The sequence below is a fragment of the Hipposideros armiger genome, unplaced genomic scaffold (assembly GCF_001890085.2).
Source record: "Hipposideros armiger isolate ML-2016 unplaced genomic scaffold, ASM189008v1 scaffold_195, whole genome shotgun sequence".
In the NCBI taxonomy this organism is placed as follows: Eukaryota; Metazoa; Chordata; class Mammalia; order Chiroptera; family Hipposideridae; genus Hipposideros; species Hipposideros armiger.
The window spans coordinates 2,098,214-2,115,747 of NW_017731545.1; the positions used below are offsets into that span (position 1 = coordinate 2,098,214).

Below are 17,534 nucleotides of genomic sequence, written 5' to 3' on the forward strand. Positions count from 1 at the left end.
GCAAGAATCTCCTTACATATAGTCATGGGACATGGAGTAGAGAGTGGGAATGGAGTCAATGGAATTGTAACAGACAAGCATGATATCAGTGGGGAGGGCAATAGAGGGGGAGAGGAGGGTTGTTACTTTGTGAGGGTGAAAAGGATAACTACTGCATTGTTTTGTACACCTGAAACTACCAATAAAAATTTTAAAAAAATAAAATAAAATAAAAGGTCTCAACTACTTAAACAAACAAACAAAAAAAGAATTTCTTAGGGCACAAAAGGCACCAATTATAAAAGAAAGAAAATAAACTGGACTTAATAAAAAATTTAAAAATTCTGCTCATCAAAAAAGTAAAAAGGCAAGTCACACATATTCTCCAAGCTGAACACATCCTAACTGTCCATCAACAGGAAAATAAATTTAAAAATTGTGGTATATTCACCCTATAGAATATTCTACAGTAATGAAAATGAACAAACCGTAACTACATGTAACATCATGGGAATCACCCAAATGCAATGCTGAGTGAAAGAAAGAGACACAAAGAAGTTCATACTATATATAATTCTATTCATAGGAAGTTCAAAAAGAGGTAAAACTAATCAATGGTGACAGAAGCCAGAAGAACAGTGGGCACCTTTTGGGGGGATTATTCATTAGAAGGGTGCATAAGGGAGATTTCTAGGGGCTGGCAATATTGTACATTTAGATCTGGTAGTAAACTGTTCACTTTGAAAATACCTATCAAGTTATATACTTAAAATTTGTGCCCTTTTCTTTATTAATGTTATAGTTCAAAGACAATATTTTTTAAAACACAAGCAAGTATAGAAGATTTGAATAACAAAACTAATCCTAATGGATACATATAAAATACCTCACCATTTCAATCCTCACAAAATATTTTTTAAAAATTGACCATATTCTAGGCCAGGGGTTGGCAAACTGAGGCTGGCGAGCCACATGCGGTTCTTTGGGTACGTACATGTGACTCTGAAGTAAAACTGAAAATGAAAATAAAACTATCACAGTTTCATTTATAAATTTTTAAAGGATATTATTCACACAATGGTGATTTCATTGTTTTATAGGCCTCACAAAACTTCGAGGGACAGGATTGGCTCTTCCGTCTCAAAAGTTTGCCAACCCCTGTTCTAGGCCAAGATCTGCAAATATAGCCTGTGAGGCCTAATTCCACTCAGGTGCCTTTTCTTATATGGCCTATAAACTAAGAATGGTTACTACTTTTTTAATTGGTTGAAAAGAATATTTTGTGATGTGATAATTATATTACATTCAAAAGTAGGCCCCAAAATAAAGCTTCACTGGAGCACAGCCATGTTCCTTCACTTATGTGTTCCCTATGCCTGCTCTCACACAATGGCAGGGCTGAATAGCTGTGACAACACTGTGTGGGCCATGCGGCCTGAAACATTCACTACCTGGTCCTCTACAGAAAATCTTTGTTGAGCCCTGTTCTTGGTCATAAAGCAAGTCTCAAAAAATTTTAAGGGGTTGCTATCATAGAATCCAAATTCTGTGCCCAAAAAGTTAATTAAGTTAAAAATCTACACAAAAAAAGGATAACTAGGACAAATCTCTGTATAGAAAGTAAAAAACATATTTCGAAATAACTCAGTGGCTAACAAAATATTGGAATGAAAATTAAAAAATATGTTAAGCTAAATAATAATGAAAACAGTAGATATTATAACATATGCTGAAGTAGCACTTAGAGGGAATGTGTGAAAGGAACAGAAGCGGCAACTTAATGAGACAAGCTTCCATTTTAAGAAGTACTGAAAACCCAAAAGAATAAAATAAACTCAAAGAAAACAGAAGGGAAGAAATAATAAAGACAAAAGTAGGCATTAATGAAATAGAAACAAACACACAATAGAGAGAACAATGATCAAAAGTTTGTACTTTGAAAAAAGTCTAATACAATCGAACTGATAGATCTTTGGCAAGATGAATCAAGAAAAGAAAGCAAAAATAAATAATATTAAAAATAAAAGAGGGCTACAACTATAGATGCTTAGAAAATATGTATAACTCTATGCCTATACATTTAAATTTAGATAAAATGGCCAAATTCTCAGTAAATAAAACTTAGCAAATATAGATATCAGATGATACATAAAAGCTACAATTCTGAAAGCTTTAAAGTAATTGATCACAGTGAAAAATATATTTTGATGAAAAAAACGAACAAAAAAACCTATACCAGATAGATTTAATGGCAAATTCTACAAAACCTTCAGAAACAATTATTATTTTAGAGAAACTTCCAGTGTATAGGAAAAGAGAAAACAAACCCACTCATTTTATTAATAATAAAACTAGGGGCCAATCTCACTCCTGAACATGCATGCAAAAATCCCAGCAAAGTATTAGCAAACTAATTCAATAATGTACAAAAATAATAAAACATCATGACCGAGTTGGGTATATCCCAGGAATAAATGTGTGGGTTTTCATTAAAAATGAGTCTGTATACTTAACTACATTAGTAGGCTAAATGCAAAATGTTATCATCTCAACAGACATTTAAAATTTTTTTCCTAAAATTCAAACCCATTTATGAAAAAAATTTTCTTTAGCAATCTTGGAATTAGAAGGGAGCTTCCTTAATGTGTTAAAGAGTATCTACCAAACCCTATGGCAACCATTAAACTTAAGGGTAAAACATTGAAAGCTTTATGTGTGAGACTGTGAAGGAGAGAAGAATGTCCCCTAGATCATATCTATCAACATTGGCACTAGAGATCCTTGTCAACACAGTAATGCAAGAAATAGAAGATTATGAATTACAAAGGAAAAAGTGAAACAATCATTTCAGATGACATGATTATATTCACAAATCTCCAAAAGAATCTACAAAAAATGTTCAGAATTATTAATAGGGTTTATCAAGGTCAATGAATACAGAATAAATTCACAAAAATCCCACTGCATTTCTGTCAACCACCAACAAATGGTTAGATAATGAAATGATACTATTTAAAACAGCACAAAAATATTAAGTCCATAGGAATAGATCTAACAAGGAAAGTATACAGAAAGCTTTAAAACTTTATTGAAATGTGTTCAAGTAGTCTAAAAGTAAAGTAGTCTACATAAATGAAATGATATATCTCTTCACGGTCTAAAAGACTCAACATTGTTGTCATTTCCCTTCCCTGATGGATCTATGGATTCAGTACAGGTACATGCATATCTTGAGCCAATTCTGAAATCTATATGGAAATCAAAGAGGCCAAGAAAAGCTAACGGATCCATGAGTAAGAATAGGGTGGGAACTTGCCCTGTCTTATAGCAAAATATTGGGTTGTTGGAAAGGTCATGACGTATTTTTTCTATGTTTTTCATTGCAAAAATGCGTCATGAGTTTTCTGACAACCCAATATATCGTAAGCTGCAGTAATAAGTAAGACAGCGTGACACAGGCACACTGGACCAGTGGAGCTGAATGGAGGAGAATGCACAGCTTCCTGCATGTATGATAGTTGTTGAAAATTCATTTCTGATGCTAACTGGGATATACTACCTTGTGAGGTGGGGATACTGACCTGTAAGATACGAGATATGACAATTAAGTTCACGAATTCATCCTCGAAAAAGTTGCTAAATCTCACTATGGTCACTTTTGAAGTACTCCCCTTGGGGAGCTATGCACTGATGCCAGTGCATAGTCCACGCTTTAAAGCAATTTTGGAACTCTTTTTCTGGAATGGCCATCAGAGCTGTCGTCATATTACCCTTGATGTCCTGAATGTCATCAAAATGTCTTCCTTTCAAAATTTCCTTTATCTTCAGGTAAAGAAAGAATTTATTGGGGGCCAGATCAGGTGAGTAGGGAGGGTGTTCCAATACAGTTATTCGTTTACTGGCTAAAAACTCCCTTTGCTTTTGTCTATTGGTGAGCTCCTTCGGAACCATTTTTGCACACACCTTTCTCATGCCAAGATTTTCAGTTAAGATTTTCCTAACTGTTTCTCTATCAATGTTTACTTGGTCTGCTATGCTTCTCACAGTCAGCCGACGATTTTGATGCACAATTCGACGAATTTTTGCAATGTTTTTGTCAGTTCAGTTCCTTACTGGCTGCCCTGACCTCTCTTCATCAGTGACGCGTTCTCTCCCCTCAGAAAAACGTTTAATCCATTTGTACACTGCCGTTTTCTTCATGGCATTATCCCCATAAACTTGGACTAACATGTCCCTGATTTCACCTCCACTCTTGCTGAGTTAAACAAGAAATTTAATGTTTGTTCATTGCTCTAATTCAAGCTCAGGCATTCTCTCGACAGCACACAAAAACGCACAACAATAATGAACACCACGTAGCAAGACACCGCCACATGTCAACACGAACACAGCTGTGAGGCACTGATATACCAAGGTTATGAAACCTTACTGAGGTGTTTGTACAGTGCTGCCAATGTCAGCACATGGTGGCAAGTTTGCAAACTTAATTGGCATACCTCGTATCCTTGGAACCAGGGACCAGTACATGGTGGCATTTCTTTCCTGACCAGAATACTTAGGTCTAAGTGAAGGAGGAAGAGTAGTGCTTCTCACTTGACTCCTCCTGACCCACATGCATTTTTTTCTTTTATTTCTACAATGCTGGTCTGATTTTAGATTTTAGTACTTAAGGAAGCAGCAGCACTTCTACCAGAAGAAGACACAACGGTTCCTCTCAATTTGATGTGGAAACTGCTACTGGCTCTCAGGCTCCCAGACGACTGGACACCAAGGGCTTGACACAGTGCCTGGCATGAAGCAGCCTCAATAGACATATGTTGCCTGAATGACTGAGTGAAGGCCTCCAGCTCCCAAGGCTCTAACTGCTGGACATTAACCAAATCTGTTGTCCCTCTTCAAATTTCTAGAACAAGATCTGTTGTGATCATCTGTCTTTTACTTCATGGAGATGCCTGTAAGGTCAGGGTTGAAGAGTGCAGGGATGACCCTGGGGTCCGGAGCAGGATTCTGCTGACATACCTCTTCTGTTTGATGGGTTTGAGAAAAGGGCTCCACAGTTAAAACATAGCGATGTAAAAACTGCCAAGATTAGGCAAAGCTATTCTGAGATCAACACCTATGCCACAGAGAAAGCAGTCAGATCTGAGGAAACTCAAATGTGAACAAAGAAGAATAGAGCTTAGTTCTATTAGTAAAGACAATTAATGAGTGTTTCTCCCATATGATAGTACTGGGGGGAGGAGAGAGAGGAGTGGGCATCTTAATTCCAAAGAAGAAAATCAAGTAACTACAACTCGTAGTCTAAAATCATTCACTGCTACCGAGTCCAGGTAACGACAACAAACAAGTAAGAAAATAAGAAAGAATAACGCTTTCCTCTATCTTTAGCAACACCACACTTTAAAAGTTTATTTAAAGGGCTGGCTGGGTAGCTCAGTTGGTTAGAGCTCGAGCTCTGAGCAACAGGGTTGCCAGTTCGATTCCCACATGGGCCAGTGAGCTGCGCCTGAACTGAGCAGCCGCTGAGCTGCCAACAGGCGGTCGAATGGCTCAGCTGGTGAGAGTGCAGGCTCTTAACAAGGTTGCCAGTTCGACTCCCACATGAAATGCAGGGCTCCACTCCCCGCAACTAGACTGAAAACGTCGACTGGACTTAGAGCTGAGCTTGCACCCTCCACAAGACTGAAGGACAACAACTTGACTTGGAGCTGATTGGTCCTGGAAAAACACAATGTTTCCCTTCCCTAATTCCCCAACACTGTTCCCTTCCCCAGTTCCCCAATAAAATATTAAAAATAAAGTTTATTTAAAATATATCCCTTAACATTAACAAATGCAAATAGGTAGTTACAAAATAGTCACTGAGATGTAAAGTACAGCATAGAGAATACAGTTAATAATGTTGCAACAACTATGTATAGTGCCAATGGGGTACTAGACTAATCGGGGGGATCACTTCCTAAATTATATAAATGTCTAACCACTATGCTGTATACCTGAAACTAATATAAAATAATATTGAATGTCAACTGTAACTGAAAAAAATAGTTTAAAAAATAAAATATATTCCTGAAAAAAAGTGCAATTCCTCCTATAACAAACTAAATGTAGTCCAGTAATTGGTGAGATGATGTTGTGATGACAATATTCATGAAGAAAACAACACAACCAATGACCAAAAAAACAAACTAATGAATTTCAGGTATAGCACAGAAAATATATCTTTAAGGATAAATTCTCTAATTCTGGGGGCAATGGGCCTTGTTTCCTTCTGACACAGGAGTTGTATGTACGCCCGACACACTGGCCTCCCTTGCTTAGCTTCAGCCCACACAGGGTATGCAAATATGTGCAGGAAGATAGGAAGGTGCTCTCACATGAGCCAAAGGGTCAGGAAAATGCACCCTACCTGTTGGCCAGAAGGCCCTTTGTGCTGAGGTAGCTCAGCGGTAGAGGATGAAAACAGTCTTGCTTTCTGACATGAAGCAGACTCTACCATTTGCCACTCTGTGCAGTTACATGCTGGCTCTGGTTGGCCAAAAAAGGGAGGAGAAGGCAAAGGAGAGGCAGATGTATATATCAAAGACCAACTGAAAAAAGGGAAAAACGATGTCAACTCTTAAGGAAAATCAATTGAGAAGGAATTCTCAATAGCCAAATTGTTGTGAAAGATAAAACAGGAGGTAGGAGTTAATAATAGGCTACAGATTTTTTTCCATCTCTATTGAAACTTATCTTAAATAAATGTTCTTTATTGTTCTCTGGAAACTGCTTATGGGTGGCTCAGTCTTCACTAACTAGACAAAAGGAATAATGTAAATTCCTTGTATCCGGGGTATTCCTCTAATTAGAAGTGGTAACAAATCAGAGAAGAAATTTGATTTTGATAAAACATCTGCAAATGACAGCTGCCTTTTCACAAAGTTCTATGTCATTCCTTCACTAAAAATAACAATGACAATAATAATAAATTGCCAAAACAGAATATATTGCAGTCATCCATTTAATAATGTATTTTAGTAGATTGTGGTTATTCAGCATTTTCAATTGTCTTTTCAAAATAAGTGATTCTTTATATGTTCACAGCTTAACAACTCCCTTTCCCTGAGAATTTCCCAGAGAATTTTAAAGTATATGACTTCACCTCAAAAAGGTTATTTCATTGGTGATGACATAAATATTTGAGAAAATTACACATATGAAATAAAAAGAAAGAAATTGACATAGCCATGTTTCAGTCACACATGTTCCCTACATAATGAAGCCACACTAGTAAAAATTTTCTTTCAAACACAGGTACCAATACTGGCTACTCTCGACCTCTCATGTGCAATTGGTCTTGCGACTTCTGGTCATCAGCCATAACCAGCACTTCTGGGCACCTGCTCCATGGGAAGGTCCTGGGCTAGCTGTCATCCTAAAGAGGGACCCAGACACATACGTACTCACAGTAGTTGCTGAGTCTGCAAGGGAGCCAGATACCATCTCAACAGCAGACTGGCGAGAAGGGACAAACCAAGAAAAGATGGGCATCTAAGAACAAGAGGATCGAGCAATAGCCCACTGTCTTAAAGGGGCACTTAGAATCCCTGAAAGGACTTTGCACAGAGAGAGAACTTGTTCCCCAACCTGAATGTGACAGGTGAGGAAGCTAAGGTCCAAAGAAATTGAGAGTTCTGCCCAAGATACCAATGGCAGCATTGGAGCTGGAACTTTGGGTTCCCATCTCCTATCCTATTACTCTTTCCTGCTTGCTCAGAAATGATTAAATCACTATCCGTTTTTCTCCCATGCCCCTACCTACCAGTGCCAAATAAGTAGACTTTAGAGGAATTATGAAGTTGACACTCTGGCTGAGGTGATAAGGACGACCTTTCACCAAAGCCTCCTCTGGTCTCAGCTGCTCCTGGTCAAGGCTGCTTCGGCACGTCTACCCTCTGGTCAGTTACCAGCCAGTCACTAATGTGCCTGGAGATAAACATGCCAAAAGCACTAAAAGCTACCTTCACAAATTCATAAAGGCCAATGTTTTGAACACCAATATTACTTTCAGTTATTGAAAGAAGGAAGGTAACATGGGTACTGACTGCAATATGGGGGCTTTATGAATCACTTTTCTACAGAACAAATTGGGCATTTTAACAAACCCTTTAAATCACTCACATTCTGCTCTATATGCAAGTCTTCCCTGAATGCCGACTTAGTAATAAAAGCAGAAAAAACCAGAAGTCTGACAAAAGCACATTTCTTTTCTGTGACCAAAGACTACTGTGTCGATATTTATGGGGATGGACTCATTTTGAAAGTAATTTCACAATGAAATGATGTTGCTAAGCACACTGATTTTTATTTATTTATTTATTTTTAAAAAGTTCAATAAAAAGCTCAAGAAGTGAGCAGACCCTTTCAGACGTGAGGGTTTTATGCGCTCACACAAGCACACCCACACTTCTTCAACATACCATTTCATGAATGCTGTGTATTATTAAGAAGAGGCGGATTCTGCCAGACACATAATTTGTATATTTAAAGGAGGTGTATGGAATGAAAAAGCGAAATATGTTAAATTTCAAAGGATTTGGAAGCAATGCTGCTTGTGAGCTTGTATTACAAACAGCCCTACATTATTACATATGCTATTAATGAGGCTAAGTGAATGAAAGTACAATTTGAATATGCATGACTATCCAATGAGCAGGACTTTTGTGTACTGATGAGGTTTTTTTTTTTTCTTCTTCTTCTGAAAAAGGATTAAAGTTATTCTTAGAAAAGTATGGCTTCCCAGAGACCAGTAAAATAAATGTACTTAGACCACTGTGTCACACCATATTCCGATGAAATATACAGGTGCTGAAAGAATGCCTTTGACTCTACCTAAAATTTCTGAAACTTGTGCAAATCCTACCCTCCCAAAAGGAATATTCCTCAACTTCAAGCAGCTGTGTCATTATAATTTCTAAGCAAAAATAATGATTTTGGTGGAGGTCCCTAAAAGTAGGCAAGGTTAAATAAACCTTTTGAGTACAAAGCCTTCACTTCCATAGTAAGGAGCACTAGTTAAAAGACTGGGGAATGGGTAAATTATTGCACCAAATGGCTGAGAATTAATCTCTGCTGACTAGCTGCAATCTAACGAGGCGTCTGTGTCCCAGGGAGCCCACAGCATGTCCCTGGCGGTATGTGCAGTGTGTCGAGTCTGCGTGGCACCCTTTGTCCTCGCTCACAGGCGGCCTTTCCCCTCATTGTCCATAATATCCTCATGCATCTGGGACGCGTGGAATGCATTCACACTAACAGACTGACCATTGTTTTCTCCCAGAAGCTTTGTTGAGCAAAGACTGCATCACGGTTACTGATAATTATATTGCTTAATTAATCAAGACAAAAAAAATTTGCAAATCATTGCCTGGTTGCCAAGCAGGGACATAAAAAATGACAACAATACAAGCTGAAGCAATATAACAAAAGTAACAGCTATCTGATCAGAGATTCTTACATAATGAAGCTATTAATGCTAAATCGGTTAATGTTAACATTGCTCCAGGTGTCTCTACTTAGATGCAAACAAAAAGGCTAACATTATGGATATAAAAGGCCAAATGTTGCCATGGATTCTGTAACCTGATAGAGAGGACAGCCTTTTCATTTGATTAGGGAATGCAATTTAAATACCAGAGACTGCAGCCAAACAAACAGACTTTCCCTCCACAGGCCTCTTGCATTCACCCTGGGGTCAGTGGTTGGTGAACAAAAGGTCAGCCACACTTGCCCTGGAAATGTCTGGATTAATTTTATTACATTGTAATGGTTTGTACTTTAAATGTAGGGATAACACTAAATTTCCAGTTGGCCATTATTCTCTTCTTCCCTTTAGGCTTTTTGAATTGAAATATTACAAAAGCGATTTGCTCTATTCATCTTGTCAGAATTTACGGCCAAATTTATAAACTTACACATACTTTTAAAAGAAATTTTACAAGATAATACTTGTTTTCATGCATTGTAAGTGTAATACCTTTTAAAAAATCACGTTTTCACTATTAAGTGAACTAAAATACCTTTTATAGTCTTTATATACTATAAAAATAAAGGCAACATTTAAAAAACATTTAAGTGACATTTTAGAGGGCCATGTTGAAAATGAACGAATAAAGCCAGTTAATCCATACTAAATGTTAAAGAAACACATTTTCCACTTTTGAAAGCTACTGGATACTGAATTTATTTGTTGTCTAATACTAAAATTGTTTCAGTTTAATTCTTAAAATTAAAGTAGTACTCTTTATGGACAAACATAAATATTATTAGCACTAGGCATTTTATTCTAAAAAAGTGAAAACCTCACATACACTGAGGCCTGAATCAAAGATAGTACCAATATTTAATATGAAAAACTTTTGGCATCTTTGCTCCCTGAATAGAGAAGAAGGTACCCTTTATGTCAAGCTCCTCACCAGCCAGAGTGGGACTTTTCTGAATTCAGGAGTGATACTGTATCTAGTCTGAAAAACAAGCATTTTAAACTTGGGATTCATTATTTATTCTGTTTTCATGGTAGTAACTATAATAAAAATAATAATAGCAATAATACAACAACAAATAACAGTTGGATCAAGTACTGTTGGAGGCACCTTTCATTTCTTAGCTCATTTAATCCTCATGACTTTAACACTTTAGATAGGTTATAAATCCTAGTATATCTCAGTTACCTATTATTTTAAAGCTTAAAAGTAGTGAGTATTTGGGGTGGTAACTTTTAGCTCCTTCAGGAGAACACGTTGGAATGTAAATGAAGATTATTTTTAATATCAAGTTTAAATACACAAGTCACTTTCTTGAGGAACAGTGATTTAATATGCTACATGTTTAATTAAAAAACCCCTAATAATTCCAAAGCAAAACCAAGTCACTATCTAAAGCACTGCTAAAGTACCACTAAAGGCATGGCGAGGATTGGAACCGCAGCCAATTTAGCACACGGCATGTAACCATCGGATTGTTCCAGCCATTCCCATGACCAGTACCAATTGACATGGCTGAACTGATTCTGTGGCAAGGTGCTTCAATTGTGAAAGGTCATCACATGGGCTGTGCTACAGGCATGCCCGTAGTCCTTTAGGATTGACTACATTAGCAGCAGTCGGAGACTTGGCAAGCAGTGCCCATCCATCAGGCTAGGTTAAATTCTGTAATCATAGCCATCCACAAAATGCTAGGTGTGATATGGGATCCATTTTACTCTTATTAATAATCAATATGCTCAAAATTCAAAATTACAATTGTTTTAAAATTACAAAATTTAAAACATTTAAAAAATCATAAATGTCTTTAACATTATAATTTGCAAAGAGGCTAAGTAATAAAATATGGAATTCCGTACTCATGATGAAAGATTCTTGGAAATCCCAATTCATATTTAATTGCTATAACACGTGTAATTCAGATACATGTAAGACATTCATCACTTGGAAAAAAGTTCCCTTTAACATATTTATATCATTATTTTTTAATAATGGTGAATTATATGGGAAATGTTGTATGAGTCATTTAATACAGTCAGTCAATAATGAGGTGAAAACGTACCTCGGGTTTCTTCGTTATCGCAATAAAGAACATGTGATTCTTCATTGGGTAAATAATGATTGAAACGTCTCCAAAGGCAGTTGGGATAATGCCCCTGCGGTAGTCCCTGGAGTGTTCGGACCAGACGATGTGGACCTCATCATTCCCCAAGTGACGAAGCTGCAACAGCAAATTGGCTGTTTATTAATCAGAGTGATAACAAGCAGTTTATGAGGGGTCGTGGCTTACAAATTGAATTATAATACTCAGAGGCAAAAATATTTCACTACCAAAAAAGACTACAATGCCACTGTCTTCTATGAAGATCTGAAAAAGCACAAGGGCTTGAAAACACAGCTCACCTTCGATGAAACACATTGGTACTAAGATGCTGCTAATAAGCATCACAGGTACACTGTGACTGGATGGGGACAAGACCTTTTCAATGATTTTTTTAAATTAAAGTTTACTTCTGCATCAAAGACTTATGCTTTATATTGCTGAGCATGTTTGTAAACAATTAACAACATAAATCTTTTATTCCATATTACGGTAGCACTTCATAAGACAATTTAATGGTTCTTAAGAAAAAAAGAATACAAATATAGGAGAACATAAGTCATTATAACACAATTGTTACTAAATGTATAGAAACTAGACCTGTGACAAACCTTTAAGAATTATGTAGAAAATTATCTTTGTTAAAGATCACTTAATAATCTTTAATTACTTAGTAATTACCTAATAATAAGAACACTAGTAGTTGAAATTAGAGTACTTTACTGCATAGAAAGTATGTTCACACATATTGTTTTGTTTAACCTCTGTCATCTAACAAGGAGGAAATGGGGCCCAGGAAGGTGAAGGCATTGGGTACTCATGGTACGGTGCAGAAGAGAAGATACAGAGCAGGCCTGGAAACCTGGGCTGGGCTCCCAATTCAGCACCATTTCTATGCTCATGACTATCTAAGCCTACGCCCAAAGCTACCTGTGTTGTCACAGCTCAGTTTAGCTCACTTATTTATCTTATTCAAGAGAGGCCATAAAGTTTAAAAACAAGTCAGAGACTTCTGGCCTCTCTGAGGGGCCTTCTAATGCTTCCAAGGAAGGGACTTCTGAGATGCAAGGACATTGGTGATAAAAGCTCCTGCATAATGACTGGCCATCCTGGGATGGAGAAAGCCGCATATGAATCATCTGAGTAAACCTGAAAGTGTGACTAAAAGAAACCAGATTATAAAGATTAAAATGTTGGCCAAAATTGAAATCCTAAAACCATAAAGGCTGACCGATGAGGGCCCTTTGACCCTACTGAGAATTTGAGGTTTCAGTCCTCTCATACACAGCAGAAGAGCACTCACTGTCTTCCACCATGAAAAAATATTTCTTACTTCCTAGATTATTTAATAGATGAGCCCTAAAAATGACTAAATTCAGAGGGACTTTTAATAAAATAGAGATGTTTTGTCAAAGCTAATGTTTTAATTTTGTCTTAAAATATAAAAAAGGATGCTTTGGAATACCATTTATTGAAAACATGTTAGTATAAATAATATTTTCTTTAATAGACTATTTGACCACAAAGGGAAAATCCGAGGTGACTCCAACATGGCCTCCTTTCCATTTATAAGGTTACAAAGGAAGTTGGTTTGCTGCAATGCCTTCTTATTTTTCACCCTCTCATACTTCTGGGAACGACTGTACAAGTCTTTTTTTTTTCAAGAGACTTGTACCTGTACCTTTGTACCCCATAGTGAGGGGTGCACGATTTCATTGTGTCTGAATATGGGCTCTGGGACAAATGCTACCGTGGGTGCCGAGCACAAGTGACGATGATCCAAAACAATTTAATGGCATCTATGACTTTCTAAATGCAAAATTACTCACTACATCTCCCCCCCGCTTCCCTCCTAAAAGGATGGTAAGCAGCCCATTACATAAAAAGTAAAAAAAAAAAAAAAAAGACACTGGGTTCTTATATTAACGTTGAACATCTCTCTCTATTTCTCTATTTCCACCTTAGATGTTAGAACTTTTATTTCTTTTCTTTTACCTCTTTAATGAAATATTCAAGGACCTCTTAACACACTCCTGAGATTCAATGCTTTGGAATGAAAACATGATAGCCAGCATTACCAGCAGCACAACGAAGGCATGTTTTCAAGGGAAATATGAACAGTATCAATTTGAGAATCTGGGAGGAATTTAGTCCAGCAGATGGTAATTTTGAGAGCTGGGGCTGCCCCAGAGCTCACACCTATACCCCTCATCCTGCAAAGAGAGCCAAACTTCCAGGTGGTTCTGTGCCCCTTGGTAGAATGCTGGCACAAACATCTTACCAGGATCAACCCACCTACTAAACACCCTTCAAATGTGGGGCTATCACCTAATGCCAGCACCTTCTGTGTGACCTCTCCTGTGATCACTCCTGTGGATCCGGAAGTATATGTTGCAAGGCATTTGCTTGGAGGCAATACAGTGATTATTGAAAATTTGCAGTTACTCTCCCTTCTCTAAATGAGGCTGCTCAATTATATAACCCAATTCTCTTTTCAACTGTATCTCAGAACTACAGCAAGGGAGAATAGTATCATACTAATAGACCCATCCTCCCAGCATGGCAATTCTGTAATTAAGGAAGAGCTACTTTTTTGTGGTAATAATACAGTATTCATCATCTCAAAGCTGCTTTCAATGTCACATGCCTCAGACCTCTGGACACATCACAGTTTAACTAGATCACGCACAAACTAAGTGCTAAGGCCACAGGACTAGTTGGCTGATAAATGTGGAGCAAAGAGCAGCAACACACCCACTTCTGCCAATAACAAGAATACAAGCAGGTAAGATGAACCAAATTAACCTGGCCATATTGTCAGCCATGTTAGAACAAAAGGGAATAATACTCTGGGAACTTCAAAGGGTTGCTCAATTTAAAGGGGGTCTCATTACAGAGACATCATTTTGTGAGTTTAAGAGAATTTTGAGTAGAGGCCCTCCAATCAGATCCACCAGTGAGTTCCGTGCACACAAGTCAAGTTGATGTGACTCGTGTGTAATCTGGGAGGAGACTAGAAGTCTCATCCTGGAATGGAGCTGTCACTCCTGCCAGCTGTGCTTCAACTGCAGGTGTGCAGGTGCTTACCAGGCTCAGAAAAAATGCTTGGTTCTTAAGTCTTAAGAAATCACCCGCGTGTCCTGTCACTTCTTGTCCTGACAGAGTTTTAAAGTCCCTCCGCCTGGGCCATTCTGCCTGCTGCTACCAGGCAGCATGCACTGGTGACATTGGTCATGGTACACACCTAATAGGCTGACCTCCTTTCCCGACTAATTACATTACATCGCCAGCTGGCTCCAGAAGGAGTCGTCTGTTTGATTGAAGAATTCCTGCTCCTCAGTGCGCCCGGCTGCTACTTTTACTAAGTAACAGTCAGGCCTGACATCCCCATTGTTCAGCTGACAGTGTGCCCATCCTAAAATCTAAGTTTTATTTGTAAATTAACCAAGAAACTTCCTGCCAGAACAGTGCTGCCTGGAGACTGATAATGTGGGTCTTTCATCCCTTTTCACTCATACTGTATCACTGCCAATTTGTTTTTTATGCGGCTGGCCAGCCTGAGGCTATAAAAGCCTTGTAAGACATAAGTGCAATTATAGTCCTGGAGTCAAATGAATTGGACAAATCCAATAGCACAGCTCTGTCCCCACTCTGCAAACCCCTACAGCAGTTAGATTAGCTGTGAAAAATCTAATCTAGCAGGAGCTAACAAATTTCTACAGTGAAGGATCAAGAGTTCAGTATGGGGTTGCGACCAGATTGCAGAATTGAAAAAGTGCCCCCATGACAGGGGCAGAAGAGAGCATGAATCACTTTAGAATTTTGCAGCTCATTTTTAAGCTGTTAGGGAAAATTTAGTTAGAATAAGACAAAGAACTGTAGGCTACTGTTACTGTGACTGATTTTAGTCTAGCTGTGAGATACCCTGATAAAGAGAGTTTATCACTAATGATGCTAAATCTTAGAGCTGCAAAAGGTATCAACTGAATTTTGATTATTACAGTAGGGAATCTTTCAAGCAGGCCAAGCCTTGGAACATTATTTATTGCATGGCGCTTTATCAAGAAAACACTATGTTTTTTCTCAAAAAAGATAATCCTACTTTACTTAAAAAATAATTTTAAAAAATATTTTATATATAAATCTATCTTTTAACAAAATAGTTCTTAGTCATAAGAAAATCATAGAATATGGTGACACATTTGCAGAGTAGAAGCAACTTACAAGGTACTGCAAATAAAATGGAAGTGTAATCCCTGCCTGGGATCTTGGTAATCTAAAATAGATTCTCTGAGGGCAGGGTCCCCTTCACTAAGAATACCACAACCAGGGCAGCCATCAAAACCTAAGACGTGAAGGCAGTTCTTCCATGCCTGTGGGAGCCAACTCATGGAGAGTGAGAGGTCATGCAAATACACGGGCCAGGTAGTAAAAGCCAGTTGTGCTTTGCACATCCAAGACACTTGGTCATGAGCGCTGTCTGTGATTGTGCTATGACCTGAGTTCGGAGGTCTCATGAGCAGATTCACTGCTGCCTACCACAAGTGTGGTCCAGAGGTCTGCAGCTACAAGTGGTGAAAAAGCAAAACCACAGAGGAAAGAAATGAAGCAGGTACAGTGAGGCCCATCGACCAATATCAATCACCTGCCCAACGGCAGGGGAATAAAAGAATCAAGTAGACCGATAGGCAATGATGAAGGCTGATGGTTAGAGATCTTACCAGTTACCATGTCTCAGGAGTGGAGGAAGTTTCCTTTGAATTCTAGAGAAAACTGCCCATAGGGCCAAGTTGAAGGAAAACACAAGATAAGTGTCAAAGGTGGGACCACTGGACAGAGCACACCTGCACTTGTCATTTTGACAAATATTGCCAAGTTGCCCCACAGCGAGCCTGAGAGGTGCCTGCTTTCTCAGAGTTCCACCAGTACACGGTCATTACATCTTATGGCCATTGCCAGCCAGAGAGGTCAACAATGCTGTTTTCTGTCAATTAATAGTCATGTGAGGGAAGGTCCCAAAGTAGCAATATTTAAGATCCTTCCTTTTTCTAAATCTTAATCTCAGGGTTTAAGACTCAAATGATTGATTTCTTTTCGTATATTTCTTTATCTAGTCTGTGCCAAGCTGGATATTTCAGAATAACAACTGTAGTTTGAGAAGAGTGGCACTGAGGTCACATCCAGAGTTAGCTGATCTCACTGCATGTTACGGCATGGCCTTTGTTCGGTTCTAGGAGAGCCTCACCTACAAACCAGGCCCCTCACCTTTTTGGTGAGTGAATCATCTGAGTCTGATGGCATCCGAGTGGAAACGTGGAAAATCACTTCCACGGTTGAGGTAGCATAGTAAGGGGCGGTCTGCCCTGTGCTGCCATTGCGCTGAAGTCCACCCATGAACCCGCAGTGTGTTGAGAGATCCACCTGACACAAGTCACAAACAGAAAAAAGAATCAGGGTTAAAATTTAGCTGGTCTTATTCACTAAGCAGAAATGTGGATTAAAAAAAAAAATCTAATCATATTCATTTCTATAGCTTGCTGATGAAAACAAACGTTAATACAAAGTTACACAAAATTAAAATATTAAAGAAACATTAACAATGAAAGTGCTCCATAATCCTACCAACTTAAGAAAACCACTATCAAAAGTTTGGTGCAGGGCCGGCCAAGTGGCTCAGCTGGTTAAGAACTCGCTTGGGAGCACCAGCTCTGAGCAGCAGGGCCCTGGTTCGGGTCCCACATTAAGGGCCAGTGACGCTCGCCCTCTACAAGGTAAGATGATGAACAACAGCTCGACCTGGAGCTGGGCTGGTGTGAGTTGCTGGTGCTGGCACAGGCTGCAGTGGGGCTGCAGTGGGCTGCCGTGAGCTACGTGAGTGGCTGGCAGCCAGCGTGAGTGGCTGGCAGCTGGTGTGAGCTGCTGTGAGCCGCCAT

The 17,534-nt window shown here is 38.6% G+C and overlaps 1 protein-coding gene across 7 annotated transcripts in view; it reads right to left on the reverse strand.

Moving 5' to 3' along the window:
• Positions 1-17,534, reverse strand: part of RALGAPA2 (Ral GTPase activating protein catalytic subunit alpha 2) — a 367,104-nt gene that overhangs the window by 84,040 nt on the left and 265,530 nt on the right. For all 7 annotated transcript variants that reach the window (XR_002125215.1, XM_019653128.1, XM_019653124.1 and 4 more), the window contains 2 exons: positions 16,867-17,022; positions 11,563-11,721 (listed from right to left, as the gene is read on the reverse strand). Coding sequence is in view for 6 of the 7 variants with exons in the window: in XM_019653128.1 (XP_019508673.1) it covers positions 11,563-11,721; positions 16,867-17,022 (315 nt within the window). In the remaining variant the exon portion in view is untranslated. The remainder of the gene's footprint in view (positions 1-11,562; positions 11,722-16,866; positions 17,023-17,534) is intronic.